Source organism: Macaca nemestrina, chromosome 7 (genome assembly GCF_043159975.1).
Source record: "Macaca nemestrina isolate mMacNem1 chromosome 7, mMacNem.hap1, whole genome shotgun sequence".
NCBI lineage: Eukaryota > Metazoa > Chordata > Mammalia > Primates > Cercopithecidae > Macaca > Macaca nemestrina.
In genome coordinates, this window is record NC_092131.1 from 60,970,057 (window position 1) to 60,997,013 (window position 26,957).

Below are 26,957 nucleotides of genomic sequence, written 5' to 3' on the forward strand. Positions count from 1 at the left end.
AGACCCATATTCTTACTTTTAATTTTAATACCCTATGACTACATAGAATCTGTTATTTGTTCAAAATTAAATGTCAATATTTAAGTATAATTGCACATAGACCTAAGGCATTACTTTTAATATCACTGGAAAATATTACCAAATTTATAAAAATAAGTGTTCACAGTCTTTAATTGACTTAGATTTTTTAAGATTATTTCTGGATTACCTGAATGAGGTTTACTGATATGCACACTACTTGGCTATAACCAAGTTTGGTTTTACTTTATTTCAACTCAGAGATGATTATCTAGAGTGAATGAATACTTAAAATTATGAAAGTAACACTAACCCCTTATGGAATTTTTATGTTGTAGCATTAAAAAAAGGACGATTTTGGATCACACCAGATCCTTATCACAAAGATGACAACATCCAGATTGGCCGTGAGGTGAAAATATCTTGCCAAGTAGAAGCTGTTCCTTCTGAGGAGCTAACATTTAGTTGGTTTAAAAATGGTCGTCCATTAAGAAGTTCTGAGCGGATGGTCATTACACAGACTGATCCTGATGTCTCTCCAGGAACAACAAACTTGGACATCATTGATTTAAAATTCACGGATTTTGGAACGTACACATGTGTAGCGTCTCTGAAGGGAGGAGGAATATCTGATATCAGTATCGATGTTAATATATCCAGCAGCACAGGTAAGAGGCATATATTTATGATGTAAAAGATGTTCACATTCAGAATAATTGAAGTTTAGCAGATCAAGTAGTTTTTAGTTAAAAATATTTTTTCCCTTTTACATTTCCTAAAAACAAAATTTTAATGTTCTGAATGCTCAATGAATATTAGGTTCTGAAATACCGTTTTCATCTGTTTTGATTTGGATTTACATGAGATTTTACAGAAATTATCCAAATAAAATTAATAGCATTGACTAAGATGGATATAGGCTTCTAATAATACTAGTATTTCATCAAAATACTCTGCAGAATCTAAAATTATATTAATAAAGTTAAACAGCAAATGTCTAGAGTTAAGACAATTTTCAGACATTTTAAAGAAAGCATAAATGCATAGTGCTAAGAAGAAAATACTGAGATAATTTAAGACTGTTCAGATGCAAAATATGTAAGAAATGTACCCTACACTAACAAAAATTGATATGTTAAAGTTGTAGTCAGATGTGATTTTTTTTTTTTGCAGAATCATATGGTGAAATCTGTTCATAATGAAAATACTTAAGTACGAAAATATATTGGAGTGAAATTCTTTCTTTTAAAGTTAAAAACGAAAACATGTTATTAGTTTTTTCTTGATTAAATGTACATCTGTTGACAAGGAAAATTACAGGGATTTGTTGGAGGAGGGTTCATTCAGATGCTTTAAAGCCCTGTGATTCTGTGAGGCACAATCAGCACACATCCAGAGTTCCAAAGTAGCTGTATTTGTTTTGCCAACTTGTTACCAAATTGAATTTTAATGGAAGATTTTTACATCATTCAAGATAAATAATATGTGTTGAAAACATACAGACAAATGTAGTAGACACATGATCAGGCAGCATTTTGTATCTTGTACATTGAGGTATTCACCTATAATTTTGTGCCTTCTCATGGTTCCAAATTGCAGTGAACACTGGATTGATTTTACTTCTTAAGAATAGAAGCTTATGATTCAGGCTGACAAAAGTGTGGTAACTTTGTACAATTGTGCTTTGTTCCTAAAAGATATTTAATTTTTTTAATCTATAACTAAAACAAAAGGAAATTAGGGTGATGAAAATTACTTGTGTTTGGACATTATTTCTTTTCTAGCTTAAAAAAAAGCTAGAGACAAAAAAAAAAAAAACTTTTTTTTTTTTAATCTAACTGACATTTAAACATTGGTGCTAGCACTAAGAGAGGGATTCTTTTAGGATCTCTGAGGGAAAACTGTTGATACACACAGTCAGTTATTACTTGTTTATGTATTCATTCAATCAACAAATATCCATTGATTCTTCACCTCAGTGTGCTAGGTGACACTGTAAACTGTACTATATGACATTCCAATATGATATTTCCTGTAAGAGAGTAAGAACAATTTTGTAGATCCAGGATAATTTGTCCTCATTTTCTGAGGGATAGTTTCCAGAAATGTTCTAGACTTAATCAAAACCATTGCTTTGTTTGGTTGGGTTTTGCTGTTTGTTCGTTTTTTTTTTCTTGTTTCCTTTGCAGAACCAGTGACACAAAGCTCAGATCCAAAGAATCAATGCTTTTATCTAAAAGAACTCCTTTGATGGGAGCACAGTTTATATACCATTAAACTTAGACAAAAGATGGAGCACAGAATGGAGAGAAGAAAGCAGCATTATATATAGGGCTCACAAAACGAGCCCTAACATTTATTTTTAAATATACTAGTTATATGGCCTGTTTGAAACTATGTGTTATATGGGACAAAATAGTAAAGATGACCAACATTGATTTGTGAAATGTCCAACAATCCTTTAAAGAAAATTCAAGATTAGTAATAAGAGATTGGTTGTAATCATTAAATTTTCTTAACTATCATTAATTTTCCTGGCTACCAAAGGTAGCACTATTGGAGATAAAAGAAATATATTGTCTTCTTCCAAAACACTGCCCCTGGAAAGCCCCCACTTACTATAGATAGATGTGGTTTCTCCATAGAGTGGAAGCTCCACGAAGTCTGAGATTTTGTCTGCATCAATCATTGCTATAATCTCAATAGTCGAAACAATACGTGGCACATAGAAGGTACTAAATAGATAATTATTAACTAAAAAATGACTAATTTATACATACGCCTTTCATTTTAGGTTTTCCTTCCTCCCATTGTCTCTGTAATATAGACATTTACTGTTCTGCTTACTACCCTTGTTTTAATTCCTTACTGACTTAAAGTTATTTGATAGATAAATTTATAGTGACTTAATGTTTTATCACTCCCAAAGAGAGGAGCAGCTTCTCAATCAGTGGTGTCCAGTGAAAATAAAAATGCCTGCCCCTTTTTCAAAAATTAATAAATTCACTATGGCAACATTAGAGCATTAAGGCAAAGTTGGGGCTCTTCTTAGTGTGGCTACACAGATGGCAGACTCTTGAGTCTAGATGGACCAGGAGATTGTATTGTGATAGAAGGCCTAGAAAAGATGATGCCTAACCTAAAGAATGAGTTACTGAAGACAATTACATATTCTGTCTTCAAGCCAAAACTGACTTTTGATATTCCAATTTGCTTACAATAGAGTGGAATACTAGAATGCAGTATAAAGTTCTATAAATCTGAGATTGTATGATTCAACTGACATCATTAAAATGATTTTTATCCCAATACTATTGAGGACTGAAGTGCTTTAATATGAAAATAGATGTATTCTAGGATATAGTTTGAACAGTGAAAATGAATAAGCTATAGCATGAAAGGAAATCTTGGATTATATCAATTTTATGAACCCTGGAGGATACTGAGGAAATTCGCACAAATGGGGTGAGTGAGTCAAAGAAAAGGAAACAATGATGTAAGACATAAATATATATGTGGTGATGTGTTAGATTCTTGGTTTTGCTAGTATTTCTATTATAGGAAATCGAGCATTGACCAAATGGTCAGTAGCTTACCTGTGTGCTAAGCATTTCTTTATGTTAAATATAAGGCATTTTGGGGTGACATTTTAAAACATTTTGAACATTTCTGAGCTTTTTGTTTTTCATATAAAATCTTACATCGAATTTCAATTGTTACTGTGTTGTTTCTTTTTCCTCTCTCTTTAATTCTTCATCATTCAATTTGAGTGTTACTATGTTTTAAGAGACATATAATGATATTTTTAAAGTAGAGGCTGAGGTACCACAAGGCATTTTTACCTAAGACAGAAAATCATTTTTCTTAAATGACAGAGCCACATTTCAACCTGTTTTTGATGACTTTTAAAATTGAAATAAAAAATATTTCAGGGAAGTAACTCCTAATTTACAGAATTATTCATATTCTTAAAACACAGTGATTTGATTTTCAAAGACAGTTAAGGGCCAGGCATGGTGGCTCACACCTGTAATCCCAGCACTGTGGGAGGCTGACTCAGCAGGACTTCTTGAGGCCAGAAGTTTGAGGCTGCAGTGGGCTACCATGGCACCACTTCACTTCAGCCTGGTTGACAGACCAAGACTCTGTCTCTGTCTCATAAAAGCAAAGCAAGGCAAGGCAGGGCAGGGCAAGGTATGGCAGGGCAAGGCAAGGCAAGGCAGACTGGAGAGGAGAGAAGAAGGGAGGGGAGAGAAAGAAAAGGAAAGAAGAGAGAAGAGAGGCCTCATGTATTTTGGAGTTTGAATTTGATTGAGTGATGAAAACTATGATATATATGATTATAGGTTGTCTTTCACATTAATTGAATATTAGATACCTTTTTCCTCCTGATTCTTTAAACATGCAAATTGTTTCATTGGGAGTATTTTTTTATTTAAAATGAGTGTTTCCCTTAGATTTCTTTCCTGTATTACTGCTGCATACACACTCTGTGTTATATGGTGATAGTACAAATGGGCCTTGCCCTTAAGGAGCTTAAAATCTAAATCGTCAAGACAGATTACATAGAAACTAGGCAATATGTAGTGGTTGCATACTGTGCTTAAAGCTTGTTTGGACTTCTGTAGAAATTGTGAATTTTTTGTTCATGTGAATATAAGAAACTTTCACAGAGAAATGACATTTGAGATAAATGTTGACAAAAGTAGCATTGTGCTCGTGACAGTGGAAGGAGGATATATTTGGCAGAATATATAGGATGAAGAAAGTCTCAAGAATATTAAAGTGATAATTATTGTTTTTACTGTAGGACTGATATTCACTGATAGGAATATAAGCAAATTTTATTGGTTTATCACAACTTTATAGTTTTTTTATTATTGAAACTATGTTTTATCTGGCTAGACTGTAGGTAACTTAAAATTGTTATAAATGTTTCAATTAAAATTTAAATATACTGAAACTTTAATGGCTATAATTCGATTTTACAAAATAAAAAAAACTTCACATATTTGCTGAAAAATGCATGTGAATTTTAGCCTAAAATTTTGACGAAAGTTAAATTCTTAATTATTGTCACTTGATTGTCACACATTTGCAAAAAAGTAATTGTTATACAGCAGTAGACTTAATTTTCAGAGGCATTGTTGCAAAATATCTCATTGCTTCTTACAGTATTATTCCATGGTAGAGTCCTTGGATGCTCATTAGCTTGCATTTATTTCTTCGTATGACTTGACAAACTTGTAGGTTTATAGTAAACTCAGAAGCATCTGCATCATGCCTTGAAAACCTAAACAGTGAAACTGCTGATCTGTGGAATTCCCATGATGAGACATCTGGTGGACAAATATAGCAGAACAGTCAATACACATTCTGATGATTTTTTTTTCTACCTTGTTAGAGCACATGGACATTTTATAGGCAGAAAGTGGATCAAAATTTAGAGGTTTAAACAAGAAGCTGAAGCATAGGCATAGGTGCATAGTGGTGACCAACTGAGAAAATCTGTTCAAATTTTTAGTTTGCTGCCACCCATCTAGTTACTATAATTATTTTATTTAACCAGTGTCTGTACAAGTATTCACATCTGCAAAATGACAGTTGTTGATAACACAGGACAGGACTACAGTACACAAGAAAGAAGAATAGTTAGTAAACAGGAGGGCAACAGAAAAAAATTACTAAGTCCGCTTAATTGGATTTGCTTCCTTGTCCTTTTCCCAGTTAAGGAGAAATAGAAACTCATGAAATTCTGCTGATTAAAACTGAAGTTCTATAGAATGGCTATAGTAAGGAATAGGTTATTTTATGTAAGTAGAAGTCCTAAGATTATCACATAAAATACCCTGGCAAACCTTTGATCAGAGGAAGCTACCCTGAAATCAAAAGTTATGTAATTAGCATCTGAGTTACTGAACAGATAAACAATTTCTTTCCTTGAATCCAAAATTGTGAAGTACAATCCATGACCTCTGAATTAATGATGGACATCAGAGGCTGGCAAACATTTTGTAAAGGGCTGGATAGTAAATATTTTCAGCTTTTCAGGCCATATGGTTTCCATCACAACTATTCCACTCTGCTATGATAATGGGCAAGCTGCCATAGGCAATAAATGAATGGGCACAGCTGTGTTCTAATAATACTTTATTTACAAAAACAGGTGGTAGCCATATTTTGCCCACAGGCTATAATGCATTGACCTCAAACCTACACTTTTGATACCAATTAATTCAGAAAGAAAATAATTACAAAGCTGAACCTCATGGGCTTAGTAAAAAAATTAAACTCACACATAACTGTTACTTTTCTATACAAACATTAATAAATTTTGTAAGATTGAGGCAAAATCTTATTAACAGATATAATCTAGCACTTGCTTTAATAAACTATAGAAATTATACGGGAGCATACAGAATAATGTTTTGAATCTGGTCAGCAAGAGTTCCATAGAGCAGGTAGCATCTGAGCTGGATTAAGAATAAGGCACTTGGCCGGGCGCAGTGGCTCAAGCCTGTAATCCCAGCACTTTGGGAGGCCGAGACGGGCGGATCACGAGGTCAGGAGATCGAGACCATCCTGGCTAACACGGTGAAACCCCGTCTCTACTAAAAAATACAAAAAACTAGCCGGGTGCGGTGGCGGGCGCCTGTAGTCCCAGCTACTCGGGAGGCTGAGGCAGGAGAATGGCGTGAACCCGGGAGGCGGAGCTTGCAGTGAGCTGAGATCCGGCCACTGCACTCCAGCCTGGGTGACAGAGCAAGACTCCGTCTCAAAAAAAAAAAAAAAAAAAAAAAAGAATAAGGCACTAGATCTTAGAAGGAAATGAATCTCATTAGATCTTACTAGCTCACATTCACACAATCAAGAATGACCAAAGTATTTATCAGGGCAGCAATATGATCTGATTTGTGCTTTGGGGGCCTATTCAGTTGGTGAATCTTCAGAGTTCAGAAAAGAGACAATTAGAGAAATGATGGTGGAGAAATAAAAGAGAGTTTCAAAAGACATTCTTAAGGCTTAACAATCAATCTGACAAAGATAGCTTTTCCTGTTTCCCAAACAGTGAGACTACCTTTACGTCGTGACAGAGTATTCAGTGAATTATTTGGAGATAATGTAAAAGAGAAAGGCAAAACACTCTTATTAGAAAAATTGCCTGGGTGACAGAGTGAGAGCTGTTGAGAAAAAAAAAGAAAAGAAAAAAACAATTGGACAATGGGGACAAGCAATATTTTATGAATAGTGGCTAGGTAAGAAAAAAAGATACAGAAAGCTTAGCTAACAAAAAAAGCTTTGAGACTCAGGAACAACATCTGAGAAGTCAGTTAACCTCTTTGCATGTTAGATTTCTTATCTCTCCACCACGGGTTTGGAATATTTACAAGGCAGAGCTTGAGGAAACAGAATGAATGAAAGGGAGCATAAGAAAAAATTCTGCAGATTGTGTGTGAAGGGTACCACTTATTCAGCTGGATGGATAGATAGGAATCAGATAAGGTGCTGAGTAGTCCTCATAACCTCTCATAAAGGGACAGTTAAGTCAATGACCAATGTTCTTAAGTCAATTTAAGAAAGAGCCTGATTGACATCAGGCAGACTAATGCAGTGCAGAGTCCAGGCCCAAATTTACCTCCTAGTAGCTTTATGACTTTGGTCTGGCTGGGCCTCAAAACTTTTCATCTATAGAACAATGGGATCAGCTGGAGAACTGATTTCCAAATAGTGTTTTAATGGCAATTTGGAATATTTGCAAGTGCTACTAAACTGCAGAGAGAAAGGAAATAACCAGCAGAGAATTTTACTCATTTCTTCCCTTTCCAACTTCAATCAGAGTGAAATATGTTTCTCTTGTATACATAGAACTTCTATGTAAGATTATATTTGGACAAAGGATTCTGATTCTCAGTGTGTGTGTGTGTGTGTGTATATATATATACACACACAAACACATATATATACACATACATACACACTAGTAGTATTTACTACTCATAGTTGAAAGCCATCGGCTTAGATGAATTCTTCCATTCCTTTTAAGTGTGTTGTTTTGCTACTATGATCCCAAAATGTTATGCCTCGGTCATTTAGAATACAGTAATGTCACATAAAGGATTTATGTCTGTGAGAAGGTTTGAGAGAACAAAGTGGTTTGAGATTAGTTGTAGCTGAAGGGATGGTGAAACATCTTCATGCTTCTGGTGAGCAATTAGAAAATCAGTTCTGATGATCAGGAAAAGGTCAGAACTAAGACTTCACAAGTGATTGTATTAATTTGAAACAGATGGTCCCACCCAAGAAGAGAATAAGAAGCAAAGCTATTACTGTCCACGGAGATGACAGCAAAAAGAAGAAACCATGAAGCAAATGAGAAGACTGATCAATGGAAATCAAGGAAAATCAGCTCTCTAATTTGAGTAAAAAAAAGAATATCGGCCGGGTGCGGTGGCTCACGCCTGTAATCCCAGCACTTTGGGAGGCCGAGGCGGGTGGATCACGAGGTCAGGAGATCGAGACCATCCTGGCTAACTCGGTGAAACCTCGTCTCTACTAAAAATACAAAAAATCAGCCGGGCGTGGTGGTGGGTGCCTGTAGTCCCAGATACTCAGGAGGCTGAGGCAGGAGAAGGGCGTGAACCTGGGAGGCAGAGCTTGCAGTCAGCCGAGATTGTGCCCCTGCACTCCACTCTGGATGACAGAGCGAGACTCCATCTAAAAAAAAAAAAAAAAAATTCATGCAGTGGAAAGCTTTTTGTATTTAGAGCATCTTCATAGCCTTCAATACTTCTTCATCTGCATGAAAATAAATGTGAATGATTGTATTTGTCCCAGAAACCGTAATATTGATGCATAGATTTTGATAATGGAAGTGAGCCCTTATTTTCATTTAAGTGAAAGGATTGAATATGGTGAGGGAGTATGAAAGAGACAGTATGAGACAGAGGAATAAGAGGAAAAGAGGAGAGGGGAAAATGGGAAGGTAAAGATAAGAGGTCATCAGAGTCTAAATAGAGTATTTTGGTATGAAGAACATACATCCTCAGATTATGTGGCATCTTCTTTAAAAAGCCACAGGTAGCATTATAGACACTTGTAGAAGGTGACAATTATATGAATCCTCTTTTCAAGAAGACCATTTAAAGGAGTGAAAGGGATTATTTAAAACATCATTAGTTGCAAGTTGTTTTGAGAAGCATAAGTTATATCAATATTTTATTATTGATATTTTGAGGGACATAAATATAAAAATGGGCCTATAATCATTCAGTAAACATTAAACATGTTTTTCTATTGGAATTTTTCACATAAAATTGAATCTGTATTACTATGGAAAGAACACTGGATTTATAATTTCCCTCCAATTATCATCTGAAAATACTCCAATATTTTCCCCAAATATCAGAACAAAGGTTTGACTTTACAACTTGTTTAACAGTGGTTAATTTGCTTTTGTCTAATTACTATCCCAGGTGTTGGGGACTTTCTTCATTTGATAAAATTAAATACTTTTTCAAATTCTCAGGTGATATGAAAATAAGAGCAGATCAATGAGAAATAAGAAAGTATACCCAATATATGCTTCCTATGCCCTTCATTATTTTCTAATGCAAGCAATGGGAACATAGAAACTCTCTGAATTTTGAATGACTGGATATAAAATTCTCCAATGAGGACTGAAAATAATATTTTAGCTTCAAAATTTGCATTTAAAATGATAACAGTGAGTAATGTATTAGAGTTAAAGAAACACTCGTGACAAATATCTCCATTCACTGATAAAGAATAAATGCCTCCACCAGATTTATAGTTAACAATGGAATGTACATTACAGCATATTATTTTAAGGCTGTAATACAAAGACCTACCCTGAAGTCTTTTATTAGAGGAGAAGATAGAGGTATATAGGAAATGGTATGTTCACTACTAATGTAGTTATGATCACACTTCAGATTTTTATGGTCACCCATGACACTACTAACCTACCATTCACAACTGGCAAAAAGAAAATTAAATAGAAATATTTATGATGATTGGATCCATAGGCTAACAGTTTCATCACCATTTTCTTCTATGTGGTAGTGAAAGCTCTAGAACTCTAGACCTCCTAGCAACAGAGAGAACAGTTACTAAAGTGATTTAATTTGTATGTGATGTGTTTAAGTTTCATTTTACAGTTTGGAATGTCTTAAAGCTCTTTCTTTCAAGGGTTCCAAATAGAAACTAGAACTATGATTAGTGCAAAGAACTTCTCCCCTCAAATCTGCTTGCCAATAAATATCTTTTCAGTTTTAAAAGAACCTAATTAATTTTCATAATCTTTTGATTATTTTTCATTCAACATTGTTAGATATCAGTGAGGTTTGGGAAAGGGACTAGAAAAATGTAGAAAATCTTGAATTTGGGTTTTGGTGGTGCCTTTATGGAATATGTGGTGTATTCTAAATATCTATTCTTAATTTAAAAAGGAAATAAAGGATTATTGGTGCAGGTCCCCACATATTTGTTTCACAAAACGATTTTAAAAGATCCCTACATGTCTTAATTATTAGCACAGACTTAAAATACTGAGGGCTTATTGATGACCTAATGCCTTTCATTTTGTAGAGAAGGAAATAGAGCCCAGAAGTATAGATACTATGTTCACTTCCTAAAGCTTTATCCTGACTTGAGCTTGAAATCTCAGATTTCAAATCCAGTATGAAAGCTTGCAGTATGCATTAGAATCTTAGATTAAATGAATATTTCCCTTTATTATCTCAGGCAATTCAAATACTCAGTCATACCCCTTTGATAAAGGCCTTGCAAGAAATGGTCGTTGTAGACAGGTGTTGCAATATTCTAGAGGTGATTCAGGTAACGTTCTAGTTGGATCATGTGATGACATATTCTGTTGATCATGGGGCACAAGATTATCAGAACCGTATTCCAAGGATGCGACTCCAAAGAGTGTTAGGATGTTAGGCTCTGCTTGCTAGCCCCATATCCCGCTCGCAAAAGTTGGGAGAGATCTTACTTATTCTAACCAATGCAAATATCTTTAATAGTATTTATTTCACCACAGAAGAACATATTCAACATCATGCTACATTAAAATTTCTCTGGTTCAGCTCAGGATGATACTTGGCTTCTCCTAGCTGCCTGAAAATAGTGGACCCATGGTTTGGGTTTCTAAATTGCTATCTAACTGCAACTGGAGTGTATACACATGAGTAGTATAATATTAACAGCATCGCTAGAATATGCAATAAAATTTACAGCACACAAATGAAGATCACATTGTTTATGGTGAATTATTTTTTCAACCCTTATTGCAGTATATAACAGAAACAGAAAAATGCATAAATTGTAAGCATGCAGTTTTGTGAAACACACGTGTCAAAACCAAATTTAAGATACAAAGTGTTGCCATATGCTGAAGTATTTCAAAGTAAGTTACAAATAGACAGAAAAACTAAGGTGTTTGGAGTGCTTATTACATTCTGGTTGCTAGGTTAAACACTTTACAGTTGGTATTTCATTGACTCCTCAGGACACCATTTAAGCAGATTTTGTGATTATATTCATTTTACATATGAGAAGCTTAAGCTGTAGAAAGCATAGGCCTGACTTTTATCGACATCACAGTTACTAAGTAGTGACATAAAGTGTTGAACATAGGTCAATTCTGGCTGAAGAACCTGGGTTCTTTACACAGAACACACAAGAAATGGTCGTTGTAGACAGGTGTTGCAGTATTCTAGAGATGATTCAGGTAACGTTCTAGTTGGATCATGTGATGACATATTCTGTTGATCATGGGGCACGAGATTATCAGGTAATGAGATTTTAGGCTCTGGAGATACACTGTGAGAAATGTATTTTTGATGAGGGAATCCATTTTAGAAACTTCAAATCACATTGTGTCTGCCTTCTGACCTATTTGATTAAGGAATTGGAGCCTGGCAAATCCTGTTGGGTGTAATTTAGCCCAAGAGGATGCTGAGGATCAGGACCAAAAGCTTTAGAAAAGGTTGCAGAGCAATGATTTGCAGGGGAGGGAAAGAGTTGAGAACAGTGGACTCCTCTCCAAGTATATGATGGGTAAAGAAGTCAGAATTTCCCAAATTTTATAGATGGTCTGTCAGCAATAATCACTAGACCAAAAATGTGTGAAATGAGAAGACTGTCACTGCACTTTTGAAAAGATTCTATGCAGAATATGAAATGAAATACAGTCGGCTGTCCATATATAGTGCTTCTACATCCATCAATTCAATCAATCTTGAACTGTGCTCACTGTGTGGTGGGATCATTCCTACCCCAAAGGTCAGCGTCATGCAATATACTCATGTAACAAAACTGCATGTGTACCCCTTGAGTCTAAAATAAAAGTTAAAGTTATTAAAAAGTATTCAGAAGAAAAACAATTAAAAATACAACAATAAAAATTATACAAATAACTAATATAGTACAGCTATTAAATAGCATTTACATTGTATTAGTATGACTACTCTAGAGATTATTTAACATGTGTGGGAAGATGAGATACGTTATATGCAAATACTGTACCATTTTACATAAGGGGCTTGAAAATCTACAGATTTTGGTATCTGATGTGGTCTGAAACCAATACCTCCCCCCACCTCCATCTCCATGTCCTGTGAATATCAAGGAAGAATTGTATCTGTATGCTGGTAATTTAAATATGTGAAGTAGAAATAATAAAATGAAAAGCAGTTGAAATGTCTATGTCTAAAATGCGTTTAGCATGAATGACAGTCCACTGCAAATGAAACATAAGTAGTCCACTTTTACCAAGGCTATCTAAATAATACTTGCAAACAAAATAGATACAGTTGACATTTAAAAAGAAATGTCCCTTCTTGGGAATAAAATGCAGCATAAAACCATATTTAAAAATTGTTTTAAACTCTTCACACTCACATATTAGCGCAGAATGAGTTGTCTGTCATTCCAATCAACCACATTATATAAGTTTTTATGTGGTTTTAAAATCAGGTCCATAAGTTTATTGTAGACTTCTATATACTTCTACAGACTAGCAGAATGGTTTGTAAAATGCAATCATGCTTCAGTAGAATATTTGTTAATAAGGCCTTCATGCAGCTATAAGAAGACACTCCTTTTTTAATTAACCAGTTATCTATTATCGGATCTGTTAATTAAACCTCATTTGCTCTAAAGAACATGTGACCCTGATCCGTTGATGGAACATTGTGTTCACTGGTTGTTTCATTTTGCTCTTGACAAAGGATGAGACAGCCAGCTTCGTTTTATGTCAAAATGTTTATTAAGGTGGCAGTAGTGTCTATTTCCACAGGATAAGGCATATTCAGTGGTATACAATCAGTGGTGTAATTAGGGAATTTGTAAAACAGGCATTGTCCAGAGTGATCATTTATAAGAGAGCTAACAATGTCACGTGGGTTCTACAAGGAGACAAATGGCCTTTTTATTGCAAAAGTAATAAAAAATTGATTTTTTCTGGCCATTCTGCATTGAAGAGTTTACCACTGTGAGCAACAGTTGCTCCAGAAAGTAAAATAAATTGTGAATTACTTTAAAGCATCTTTCTTTTTCAATGCTTTTATAAAATGCCTTTAATGTATAATTTATAGCTTATCTTCCTTTTAATTTAGAATTCCTTTATCTACCAGAAAGCAATACCATAATTAACATGATCAGACAGCTCCTGATACGTTACTAGTCCCTGGTTTTCATGGCAACACCTTGACCTTTGTAAAAATGGACAGCACTGACATTTTGTTATCCTTGTAAAGGAGGTGTAGATGTATATAGAGATGTCCAAAACTCATTATTTCAGAGAAATAGAGTGAGAGCTGAGATATCTGTATTATGTGTCATTTTGTTATATTAACCAAACATATGGATCAAATTATTATGTCTAATGGGAGACAAATGCAATCTTCTTTCCTTGGATGGCTTTGGGCGAATGCGTCTGACTATTCAGATTAGAAAAGGTTTATTCCTGTCTTTTCTAAAATGTCATTTTCTTCAAATAGTATCCTCATCTAAAATGCGTATGTGTCTCCTGGACAACAGACAATAGCAATAAAATGTATTTATATAGGTATAAATATATTTATATATTTGAATTATATAAACCTTTGTTTGACCATGTAAGTACCTATGCTCAGTACTTGAGACATCACAAGTATGAATAAAACAAAATCTATGCCCTCTATATAGAAATGTATGCATAATAATGAAGTATGGTTATTGATACTACACAAAGTACAGTGATAAGAAAACATCATAATAACTAACCTATTAATATATTGAGTGTTTACTATATGCCATACCTTGGCTTAAGAGGTTATGAGTGTTAAAAAATGTGAAGTAGGTACGATTATGCTCACTTTAGGTAAACTGAAAGGTGCAGACTAGCCAACTTTCCCAAGGTCACCCAGCTAGTAGGTGATAGAGCTAGGAACTGAATCTAGGCAGCCAGACCTAAGTCTTGCTCTTTACAAATATATTACAAAATTCAAAGTGTTTAGAGGACACTTTCTTGAGCATTGTGCCATTTTATCATTACTCATTAAATTCTTCTTTTCATCAGCTTAATCTGCAGACAAGAAAACTAAAATTAAGACATCCCTTTGCCAAGGTTACACAGCCAGTATGTGGATTACAACCTGAGCCCAAGTCAAATTTCTAATCTTGTAAATTTACAAGCCTTCCAAACTCTCCATGTTTATTAAAAAGAATCTTTTAATTTGGAAATAATCGTTAGCAACTATCAGCTACAAGAAGTCTTACTTCTTGTGAAGTGTAGTTCTTGTGAAATACAAATATATGTTTTCATAATACATAGTGTAATTGAAGATAATGAATAACCAAATTTATCAGTCTTGCCCCTAGTCTTAGGCATATTTGTTGATTCAAGGGAATCAAAAATGTATATTAAAATAAATTGGTATTATCTCTAACATTGGGTACAAATTGTAACATATGTGACTCTGCTTTTGTTACTCCCAGAGTGCTTGCTATTAATTTAAAGGCTAATACATTTGTATAAATGTATAAAAGTGTATTTGGATAAATCATGGCACCATTTCTAAGAGCAAGTAGGCAAGGATGCAAATATGTTATGGAATATAAGAACTGTAGGAATTTGCGAATCTTAGTTGGCTTTTTAGCTATAGGATCCTCCTGCCTATTATTTGTGGTTTGTATAATAAACTGTTTGGAGTGCAGTATCCAACTTTTAAGGCTAAAATTCTTTATTGCCTGCTTATATATAAATAATTATAGTTTTTCAGATTTACTCTGCATTATTTGAAAAAATAATAAACATGACTAAAACTTGATTAAGAAAGTTAATTTGAGGAATTGGTTTCTAGTTCTCAGAAATGGTTATAGGTTACTAGTTCTTCATGGAATGACCTAGTCATTTCTTAGTAAATAAGTATCTCATCGCTTTACTTGATGTTTTGCATTCTATCATACCCCCTTTCTTTTATTTACCTTTTTTTTTTTGAGATTAAGTCTCACTCTGTTGCCCAGGCTGGAGTGCAATGGCGCAATCTCGGGTCATTGCAACATCCACCTCCCAGGTTCAAGTCATTCTCCTGCCTCAGCCTTCCAAGTAGCTGTGATTACAGGCGCCCACCACCACGCCCAGCTAATTTTTGTATTTTTAGTAGAGACAGGGTTTCTCCATGTTGGCCAGACTGGTCTCAAACTCCTGAGTTCAGGTGATCCACCCACCTTGGCCTCCCAAAGTGCTGGGATTACAGGTGTGAACCACTGTGCCTGGCCCCCCTTTCTAAATATAGCAAAAAAAATCCAGTGTTTCTTTTATAGAGTCCCCTCCAACATTCTCAATCTTATATTTGTTGCTTACTACAATTTTGACATAATTCTTTAACAAGTTGAAATATCTTGCTCCTGTTTACATGTTTCAGAAAAAAAATAGTTTTCCACATGTGAGACTTTATATACTTAATTAGTGATGATTATTTATTTATGTATTTTAGTATATGAGAAACTTACAAGTCAGGGAGGTTAAAAAAAGAAAGAAATATTTGCTTTTATGTTTCTTTTTTTTTTTTTTTTTTCCCCAAAGAGGTTAGGACATTCTCTTAAGAGATTTATTTTAATTATTCTAAAAATGTTTTATTATAAGCTCAAGTTAGAAAACCAAATTATATGAAAATCATAACAATTCGAGATACTTGAAATCTTAGCCGAATAGTACCGTAGCAACCTTAGCTGAAGTTCCATTCACTTATCTGTTCATGAGGCAGCAAGAATAGAACCTGTGTTTATTTGCAACTGGTCTTGTAGCTTGAGTAGCAGGGAAAATATGAATGCCACGCAGAGAATGATTTTCTATTTTGTTCTTTCATCTTACACTTTGTGTTCTACTGAATCCCTCAGAGACTATTCTTATGCCATAGCAACACCTGCTGGGTGAGGGAAGTTGGAACAGCCACAACTGTTGCCTGCCAAACCTGTTTTCCTGATTGAATGGCACTGCATGCTCCCCATGTCCAATACCAAACCTTTTAGAGTTGCTACCCTCTAGGAACCTATTTCTCCCCATATGTTTCAAGTAATGAACAATGCCATTCTAATAAGATTTCCCCATTTCTTTCAAATATAGGCATTGTGTATGTGTGTATATGCACGGACATTTCCCCTTAAAACTTCCAAATGCACATGCTGTGATATTTTAACCTCATGTTTGTTTTTAATGTAGGTTTTCATCCTGTTCGATTGCTAGATTTGTAAACATTGTCAATCCTGGTTTGTTAGCATCTTCTGATTTATTATGGGTGAGGTACTTGAAAGTGTCTGTCAGTGTAAAAAAAGGCAGTTTTTATTTAGAGTGTGATAAGAGTTGTATTATGCTTATTCATATTATGGACAAAAACACTAGGCATACCATCTGGTGTGAAGATGTATTTATAAATAACTGCTTGTTTCATATATGAAACATTTACACACAGGACTGCAAGTAATACAAGTCTTAGAATATAGATCCACATGGACATTCTATCATAAGGCCAACTAGCCTTTCCTTTACTGCTGATTGAGGAAAGTCATGGAATGGACAGATTGCTCAGTATTACCAAGTGCTGCCAATATTTTAGCGTATTATTTCTACCTCCTTGTATCGTTACTGTCTCCAAATCAAAGTCTAGTAGAAGTACTAACATTACAAAAATATATTGTTTCTTGGTGGATATTTAAAATTTAAAAAGAAAATAGTTCATATATGAAAAATGATCTTGAAATTTATATGCTTTAAAATTAAGCCTTGGATAATCAAGAGCTGATTATTAATCAATGGTTTTCTTACTTCGGTTGCTTAATAACCTTGATTGGTGCTCCATCAATCAATCCACTTATTAAGCACCTCAAAAAAAAAAAAAAAAAAACCTTTAAAATATTACATGATGTGGGAGCTACTGAAGAAATAATAAAACCCTGATGCTTACATCAGGACACTTTAGTTACATATGTAAGTGTACATTTCGTCATGACATATACAGAATAAATTGGACATGCTCTAATTCAGAGACATGGAAGATGAATAAAAATACAGAAATCAGGAAAGACTAAATACAACATGAAATTTAAATTGGACCTTAAAGAACGTAACAATCATTGGATGTGCGGTCAAACTCATTCCTGAAGAGAAGGAAGGAAGGTTTGGGGTTTTGAATAAGTCAAGTATGTTAAGCAGATGAAAAGACCAGCCTCAACTGAATAGAGAGCTTTCCACAGAAGCACTATGGCTTATTAAGGTTTGACAAATAAGATGGAAAACAAGCAGTGGGATTTAGACCTTCTGTTCTGGTAAATGGGAAACTACTGTAGCTATTTAAATAATATAGTGACATGATTTTTAAGAAAGATTTAATTGAGAAATGGTAAATAATTTTTTTAGATGAAGAAGAGACATTAGTCAATCAGATCTTAGTAATTCATTTAAAAGGGGAAAGACAATCCAGAAGGACGTGTAACAAGATAATATTATTATATTAACCTATGGCTCAGGCAAGTTCTGCATATTTTCAAACAACCACCACACACAAAAAAATTAGGTGCTGCATACTATATTACTCACCATGTTAACTTCACATTTTTATATACTAAGAATTTTTTCCAGTAAGTATCCAATAGCAACCTTTATTCCTTTAATAAAAAATGAGTTGTAGTTTAGCCATCTTCCATCAAACCGTTTGTTGCCAATCATGATCTCTAAAAGGAAGCAAATATCAGCAGGTCCATTAATAAATGAGGAATGTCTAGCATGTTGGATTTTTTTGGTCACCCTGAACATCTCTCAAACGCACATTATTGTGTTTTAAAAATTGACACGCAGTTATAATCATACTGGAAATGGGTCAACATACTAGTTTAAAAGGTATTATTCAGCCTTGGAATGGAATTATTTTTAATTTGAATGAAATTCTCAAATTTGCCTTGTATCATTATATGAATATTTTCCAGTGGCCACTGTGTTCTTATAAATTTTGTATTTTAAGGCAATTCTTCCAAATCTCAGTGGTGTGTTCATATCAGCTGTGAGGTATATGGTAATTATAATATTTCAAATATTAATGTATGGAGGTTTTAAAATACATATTACAGTCATGACATTATTCTCACTTACACTGAATGTACTTTCTTGAATGGAAGAGAAATGAGTGGAGTTACAACAAGCATACTGACAATTTCACTTAACCAGAGGCTTATCTTACTTATCCTATTGTGAGCTCTCATTACTGATGTGCCATTGACAGTTGTTGCAAACGCAAATTATTTAGTTCTTTGCTTCTATGTAAAACTACTTTGTGACTTCTCAAAACTTCAAAATCTGAGTATATTCATGTGCATGTCTCATGCTTATGAAGCCAATCTGTAAATGTGCTAGCAAAGAAGAGATGGAGGACTGCTGACACAAACACTGAAACAGCACTCAAGTGTGACAGAATATCTTTCCTTTAAAACTGTGCTCTGAAATAAAGATGTTGCTTACCTTGGAGTCTCAATCAGATCACCAAAGATGAAACTCATCAAGTCTACAGCAATTTTTTAACCCATCTCTTGTTTTGAAGAAACGCACCTGTGTGCACACGCATACATACACACACACACACACACACACACAACACAGATTTGGTTCATTTGGATTATTTGCATTGACACATTTACTACTTACTTTAGTTGTACTTTTTTACATTTGTTTATATCTGGTCAGGATGAGAATTATTGAATTCTGTTCTCTAAGGGTAACTTTCATAAACACACTATCTCTGAAGTTTTATTTATTTATATGTTAAATGTAGACTATACATTCTACTTGAGAACATACATATCTTTTATAAAGTACTTCCCTCCAAAATTCAGGTATAATTGAATTAGTGCCATGCTTATTTTAGGATTCTTGGAAATATATGTCTGATTGTCTTTCGGAGGAAAATTCTATTTATTACTGAGCTTCTTATGATTCTTATATTGAAAGAAATATAGCTTTTGTTTCAATATTTACTATTAAAGTACACTACAGTCATCTATTTAAACCAATAATTCCATAAAAAGCACATTCAGATGTCTTTGTTTCAGACAGCATGATATTTTTCCGCATAGTTCAAATGAACTAAACTTCTGCATTCTTTTTAAGCCATTTTCTAAGTAAAGAATAAAGATTAAATTTTCTCAGCTGCCTTCCCAATGAAGAAATGAAAATATTTTCTTTTTCTATATTTGCTTTATTTTACAGTCTGTGATCAGTGGAAAAGTTGACAGAAAAGCAATTTGTTCTAGTCATTTGTCTATTTATTTACATTTGGAATGAGAAACTTTGGTGTCATATCATGTTTTTCCAGTTTCTCTGATTACATCTCCTACAGTAGCATTTCAGACAAAAAAATATCAAGGGCTGTGTATAGACTGTATGTTAGAGAATGTATCTGCATTTTTTAGTAGTGAATTTTTCTTTTTTCTTGTATGTGTGTGTGTGTGTGTGTGTGTGTGAGAGCAACATGGCTGTTTATTTCACCTGGGTACAGGCGGGCTGAGTCCGAAAAGAGAGTCAGCGAAGGGAGATAAGGGTGGGGCCGTTTTATAGGATTTGGGTAGGTAAAGGAAAATTACAGTCAAAGGGGGGTTGTTCTCTGGTGGGCAGGAGTGGGGGTCACAAGGTGCTCAGTGGGGGAGCTTTTTGAGCCAGGATGAGCCAGAAAAAGGAATTTCACAAGATATCATCGCTTAAGGCAAGGACCGGCCATTTTCACTTCTTTTGTGGTGGAATGTCATCAGTTAAGGCGGGGCAGGGCATTTGCACTTCTTTTGTGATTCTTCAGTTACTTCAGGCCATCTGGGCATATATACGTGCAAGTCACAGGGGATGCGATGGCTTGGCTTGGGCTCAGAGGCCTGACATTACTGCCTCCTTATATTAATAAGAAAAATAAAACAAAATAGTGTTGAAGTGTTGGGGTGGCGAAAATTTTTGGGGGGTGGTATGGAGAGAGAATGGGCGATGTTTCTCAGGGCTGCTTCAAGCGGGATTAGGGGCGGCGTGGGAACCTAGAGTGGGAGAGACTAAGCTGAAGGAAGATTTTGTAGTAAGGGGTGATATTGTGGGGTCATTAGAAAAAACATTTGTCGTATTGAATGATTGGTGATGGCCTGGATGCAGTTTTGTATGAATTGAAAAACTAAATGGAAGACACAAGGTAAGAGAAGGAGAAAAAACAGGTATGGAAGGACTAAGAATTGGGAGGACCTAGGACATCTAATTAGAGAGTGCCCAAGGAGGTTCAGCATAGCCTTGCCAGCAAACATTATTTATTTACTTTAAAAGGGAATTTAGAGTGGCGGTTTCGGATAGCACTAGGAGATATCAGCTGTGATGGCTTGGAGAAACAGTGTAAACCGGCAGTGTACACACGAGCAGGGCATTTATGAGTAGTTGAGAACGGTGAATAGGAGTATGACTAGACAGAAGACAGTAGGGATGAAAGTTTTTTGGGGTGCAGTCTAAGTTGATCTGGTGTCTGGAATGAGACTGGGACCTAATAAAAAGGAGTGTCCACACAGGAGCTCAAATGGGCTGTAACCTGTAGCATTCCGAGGACAGGCCTGAATTCTGAGAAAGGAAAGTGGTAAAAGTATTGTCTAGTCCTTTTTAAGTTGGTGACTGAGCTTGGTGAGGTGTGTTTTTAAAAGACTATTAGTCTGTTCTACCTTTCCTGAAGATTGAGGACGGTAAAGGATATAAAGGTTTCACTGAATTCTAAGAGCCTGAGAAACTGCTTGGGTGATTTGACTATTAAAGGCTGGTCCATTATCAGACTGTATAGAGGCAGGAAGGCCAAACCAAGGAATTATGTCTGAAATGACCGCGGTGGCCTCCTCAGACTCTGTGGGAAAGGCCTCTACCCATCCAGTGAAAGTGTCTACCCAGACTAAGAGATATTTTAGTTTTCTGACTCGGAGCATGTGAGTAAAGTCAATTTGGCAGTCCTGGGCAGGGGCAAATCCTCGAGCTTGATGTGTAGGGAAGGGAGGGGGCCTGCACAATCCCTGAGGGGTAGTAGAATAGCAGATGGAACACTGAGACGTGATCTCCTTGAGGATAGATTTCTAGGATGGAAAGGAAATGAGAGGTTCTAAGAGACGGGCTGCTGGCTTGTAACCTACATGGAAGAGGTTCTGAAATGACGACAAAATAGAATGGGCCTGTGAGGATGGAAGGAGATATTTTCCTTGGTCTAAGAACCATTTGCCTTGTGTGGGAAGAGATTGATAGGTGGAAGTTTCAGCGGGGGAGTAGGTGGGAGTGGCCGAAGTGAAGAAGGAAAACTGCCTTGAGGGATAGAAGTTGGAAGCTAGCTGCTTTTTTAGCTAACTTATCAGCATAAGCATTGTCCTGAGTGATGGCATCTGATGCCTTTTGATGGCTACTGTTTTAGCTACATTATCAGCATAAGTGTTGTCTTGAGCGATGGTTGGGGGAAGAAAATAGATTTTGGAAGTTATGAGAACTCTAGAGAGTTGAGCATAGTTTGTGATTTTTAGGGCCTCTAACAGTATTAAAGCAGTGGCAGCCGCTGCGCGCAGACATGAGGGCTAGGCTAAAACAACAGTAAGGTCATTTGGACAGAAAGGTTACAGGACACGGTCCCGGCTCTTGTATAAGAATTCTGACTGCACTAACCATGTCTAGGAAGGAAAGGTGTTGTTGTTTTGTGAAGGGGTTGGGATTTGGGAGATCAATCGGACACGATTGGCAGGGAGAGCACGTGTGTTTTTATGAAGAATTATGCCGAGGTAGGTAACGGATGGTGAAGAAATTTGAGCTTTGGAGGGGGATACCCAATATCCTTTGGAGAATAAATGCTGAAGGAGCAGAAGTGTGTCTTGTTGAGAAGATTCAAAGGAGGGGCTACAAAGAAGAAGGTCATCAATATATTGAATAAGGTGAGAAGCAGAGAGGTGGAAAGAAAGTAAATCATGGGAAAGAGCTTGACTGAAGTAATGAGGGCTGTCCCTGAAACCTTGTGGCAGCACAGCCCAGGTAAGCTGCTGGGACTGATGGGTGTCAGGGTCAGTCCAGGTGAAAGCAAAGAGAGGCTGGGACTAGGGGTGTAAAGGAATAGTAAAGAAAGTATGTTTGAGATCCAGAACAGAATAATGGGTTGTGGAGGAAGGTATTGAGGATAGGAGAGTATATGGGTTTGGCACTACAGGGTGGATAGGCAAGACAATTTGGTTGATAAGGTGCAGATCTTGAACTAACCTGTAAGCCTTGTCTGGTTTTAGGACAGGCAAAATAGGGGAATTGTAAGGGGAGTTTACAGGCTTTAAAAGGCCATGCTGTAGTAGGCAAGTGATAACAGGCTTTAATCCTTTTAAAGCATGTGGCAGGATGGGATATTGGCGTTGAGTGGGGTAAGGGTGATTAGGTTTTAATGAGATGGTAAGGGGTGCATGATCAGTCGCCAAGGAGGGAGTAGAGGAGGAGTGAATTTTTCTAGCAAGTACATTGCATAAATGTGGATCTTACATGGTATAGACATTTCAAATATTTATGCTAAATTTGATATGTTTTCATTATGAGACAATTTTTTTAAAAAAATAATTTGATTTAAGACCTAAAAACCAAATGATAAAATTAAATTTCATGTCTTCAAATTGCCTCTTTCCTCTGTGTTATTTTAAAATAATTCATAACTTATCTATTCAAATATTTAAATGAAAGAAAAAAGAAAACTGGAAGAATCTTTTCTTGACTTCTTTAACTTTTTCACACACCCACACATCTCCAGATCTGCATCAGAAATATATTCTAACAATGTATTTTGCATAAGATTATGCTACTTGTATGAGCTACTAATTGTAGAATTACTATATTTCATTATTATTTATCACATTTCTTCCAAAATACACGATTCATATCGATTATGTTTATCTCTATTATCTATTATTTGATAGCTTTTTATTTTCCTATGTTCCTACCATCTTCTGCTCTGCCTTTCTTTCTTTCTCAATTATTTCACAACTTTCTTATCTGTGCCAAGCAGGAAAGCAAGACCCTAGACTTTAGAGACAGCTTAAGGCTCTGTGCCTTTAAGGAGCTGCCTAGTCAGGGATATAAACATAGAAGAAAATACAGGACAAAGTCACAAGGACAAGTTAAATGGGTAAAACATACAATGTAGTATGTAGTCAGGAAGAATAAGTAACCAGGTCAGCCTGGGGTTACAAAAGGAATAAGATTTGAACTGAGTTTCAACACATGGGGCAGACAGAGGGTGCTAGAAGACAGCAAGAGCCAGACGCTCTGACCATGGAAAAGAACTCCTCGTTCAAGGGCTCAGAGGTGAACTAGTCGGTGAAACTTCAGTAAAGGAGTGTTAACAGGAGTTAGTGATTTTAGAAAAGCATTTCTCAGTCTATGTTTTCAGAGTATCATTTCCAGAGTGAAACATTTGTGTTACTAAAATGTGAAGTTTTCATTGAATAAGTTTTGGGAAATAGATTGAATTAACATTTTTAAATTTTCTGGGCTTCTTGGGCCCTGTAATATGTTAATATGTACTATATATATTGTTTAAACAGTAAAAAAAAAGAGGGAAATAAAGAAAATAAAATTTATCAGTAATCCCACACTCAGAGAGAACCACTCTTAGTGTTTTGGTATAGTTCTTTCTAGGATTTCTTTTCCTCTAGACTTTTCCCTATGTAAGTCTCCTCTTCCCTGAATTGGTGCCCAATTACCTTGCTACTTAATGTACATATTCTGTGTAAAATTTTGTACTCTATTTCTGTATGTGAGAGATGGTGTGCTAGATAATAATATAAAGACAGAGCATGTATGTACAGCCTACCTTTCAAGAAGCTTCCTGTTAACACTCATTGAAATTTTTTTTTAAAAAAATTTATTGTATATATTTGAGGATTGCAACATATTATGGGATACATATGGATAGTAAAATGGTTACTATAGTGAAGTAAGTTAACATATTCATCATCTCGCATAGTTACTTCTGTGTGTGTGTGTGTGTGTGTGTGTGTGTGTGAGCCAAGAGCAGCTAATACCTAGTTATTTAATATATAAAAATTAGATACAACTGTTTATACTGCACAGTGACATGTTTTACACACTGAATAGTAGTGGTTATAGCTATTTATACTACTTGCTAACATGCTTTTCCCACTTAATATAAATGCCTTATCAATATATAGGTCTATTGCATCATCATTTAAAAAGACTGTGTCATATTCTATTTTTCAACTATTTTATGATTTATTTAACAACTCCGTTAAGCTGTTTTCAGGTTGTTTTTTAAACTAAACCAGTGTTGTGACAAGCACTCTCATCTAGGATTGTAGTCTTCATAGTGACATGAACAAAACTGTTTATGATGATAAAGCTTAGACAGGGCAGCAGGAAGCCTGGAAGATGAGGCTAGTGACAGAGAGACCACTTAGGATGCTGTCACAAGAGGATAAAATGATGACTTCTACTGAGAAAACTGCCTATGGCCATGAAAAGAAACAGGCAGATATGAGACATAGTTTTAAATAAAGAAACAACAAGATTTGATGGCTGTTTTGAAGTGGTGAACAAGAGGAAATGGTGAAACATAATATTGTATGGTTTTCAATTAACAGATGGAATCTGTTGAAATTAAGTATTAACCAAGTCAAGAAATAAAATAGTGTTTAGGTTTGAAAGACTTTTGGAATATAAAGACAGGCTGCAATTATGAGCCATTGGAATAAAGTTATAATTTGTTATTATCAACACATAGAGAGAAATCTATGAGAACAAATGAGATCTCTCAACAGAAAAAATTATAGGAACAATTAAGAGAGTTGAGTAATTCTAAGGGATAGAAAATTTAGTGGGGACAGAGAGATAGAGAAGCATATAACAGCTTTGAGAATTATAGTTTTTTGGCCAGGAGAGTTGTAGGGAAAGGTTAACCCTGACTTCTAGATTTAAAATTAATTTATTTATTTATTTTTGAGATGGAGTTTCCCTCTGTCACACAGGCTGGAGTGCAGTGGTGCGATCTTGGTTCACTGCAGCCTCCACCTCCCGAGTTCAAACGATTCTCCTGCCTGAGCCCCTGAGCCTCCAGAGTAGCTGGGACTCCAGGTGCACACTGCCTTAACCGGCTAATTTTTATTTTTATTTATTTTTATTTTTTTTTTATTTTTAGTAGAGACGGGGTTTACCGTGTTGGCCAAGATGGTCTTGATCTCCTGACAGTGTGATCTCCTGTGGCCCTCCTCGGCCGCCCAAAGTACTGGAATTATAGGCGTGAGCCACCACATCTGGCCTAGGAAGAGATAGATATTAAATAATCTTTTAGCTAGATTTTGCTATTTTGTAAAACCTGGGCTAATTTATCTAAAAATCAATTTTTGTGTTATTGAGATTAAAATTGAGGTTTATATTTCTGTAACTTTAATTCGGCAGGGAGGAAAGTTTATCTAAATACATGAAAAACATAAACAAATTTTAAAAGGGATATTTGAACTATTTAGCATGATAACATTTTAAAAAATATAGCTAGTCAAGAATCTATTGTGATTTGAATGGTCTAATGTAATAAGTTGTTTAAATATCCATTTTATTAAGTTAGGAAGTAAGCACTATCTTTTGACACCACTTCTCTTTTTAACTTTTTACTATTCATGTAATCAGAACATCATTAACGTTGAGGCTAATAAAGTACAAATTCTTAGTTTCAAAAATGGTAAGGTCAAGCACAGTGGTTCACGCCTGTAATCCCAGCACTTTGGGAGACTGAGGAAGGTGATCACCTAAGATCAGGAGTTTGAGACCAGCCTGGTCAACATGGTGAAACCCTGTCTCTACTAAACATACGAAAAAATTAGCTGGGTGTGGTGGTGCACACCTGTAATCCCAGCTACTCAGGAGGCTGAGGCAGAACAATCACTTGAACCCGGGACATGGAGGTTGCACTGAGTGGAGATTGCGCCACTGCACCCCAGCCTGGAAAACAGAGCAAGACTATCTCAAAACAACCACCACCACCAAAGGTAAAATTAATACAGACAGTGTTTTTGGTTGGCCAAGATCATGTAGCTTGTTTTTGGAACAGATATGGATTGTATATTTCAAGTAATAACACTCCATTAGTCTTTAAAGTTATACATTTTTTCATTTATTTTTCACAGATTTATCTAAATTTGGATATTTATTTTGGGGTTGGTATATCTTATAAGCAGTTTTGACATATGAAAAATATTCAGATATAGATAATTGATCAACGTAGTTATTTAAGAAATATAGACGTTGGCCTTATCCACTGTGATAGCAGTAATAAATGACTAAATAAATAAGATGATAAAAGATAGATAAGATAATTTGCAAAATACTTACTGTATATTCCCTCACATTCATCTTGACT

General features: G+C 35.4%; 1 protein-coding gene and 1 long non-coding RNA gene across 6 annotated transcripts in view; one reads left to right on the forward strand and one right to left on the reverse strand.

The window, feature by feature from the left end:
* Positions 1–26,957, forward strand: part of LOC105481879 (MAM domain containing glycosylphosphatidylinositol anchor 2) — an 859,970-nt gene that overhangs the window by 623,808 nt on the left and 209,205 nt on the right. For all 5 annotated transcript variants that reach the window (XR_011625905.1, XR_011625904.1, XM_011741671.3 and 2 more), the window contains exon 7: positions 357–686. Coding sequence is in view for 3 of the 5 variants with exons in the window: in XM_011741671.3 (XP_011739973.2) it covers positions 357–686 (330 nt within the window). In the remaining 2 variants the exon portion in view is untranslated. The remainder of the gene's footprint in view (positions 1–356; positions 687–26,957) is intronic.
* On the reverse strand, positions 503–18,251 carry LOC139364297 (uncharacterized). Its single transcript, XR_011625909.1, has 3 exons — positions 18,125–18,251; positions 5,192–5,357; positions 503–628 (listed from the first exon to the last, which is right to left on the reverse strand). It is a non-coding gene; the product is annotated as an uncharacterized lncRNA (long non-coding RNA).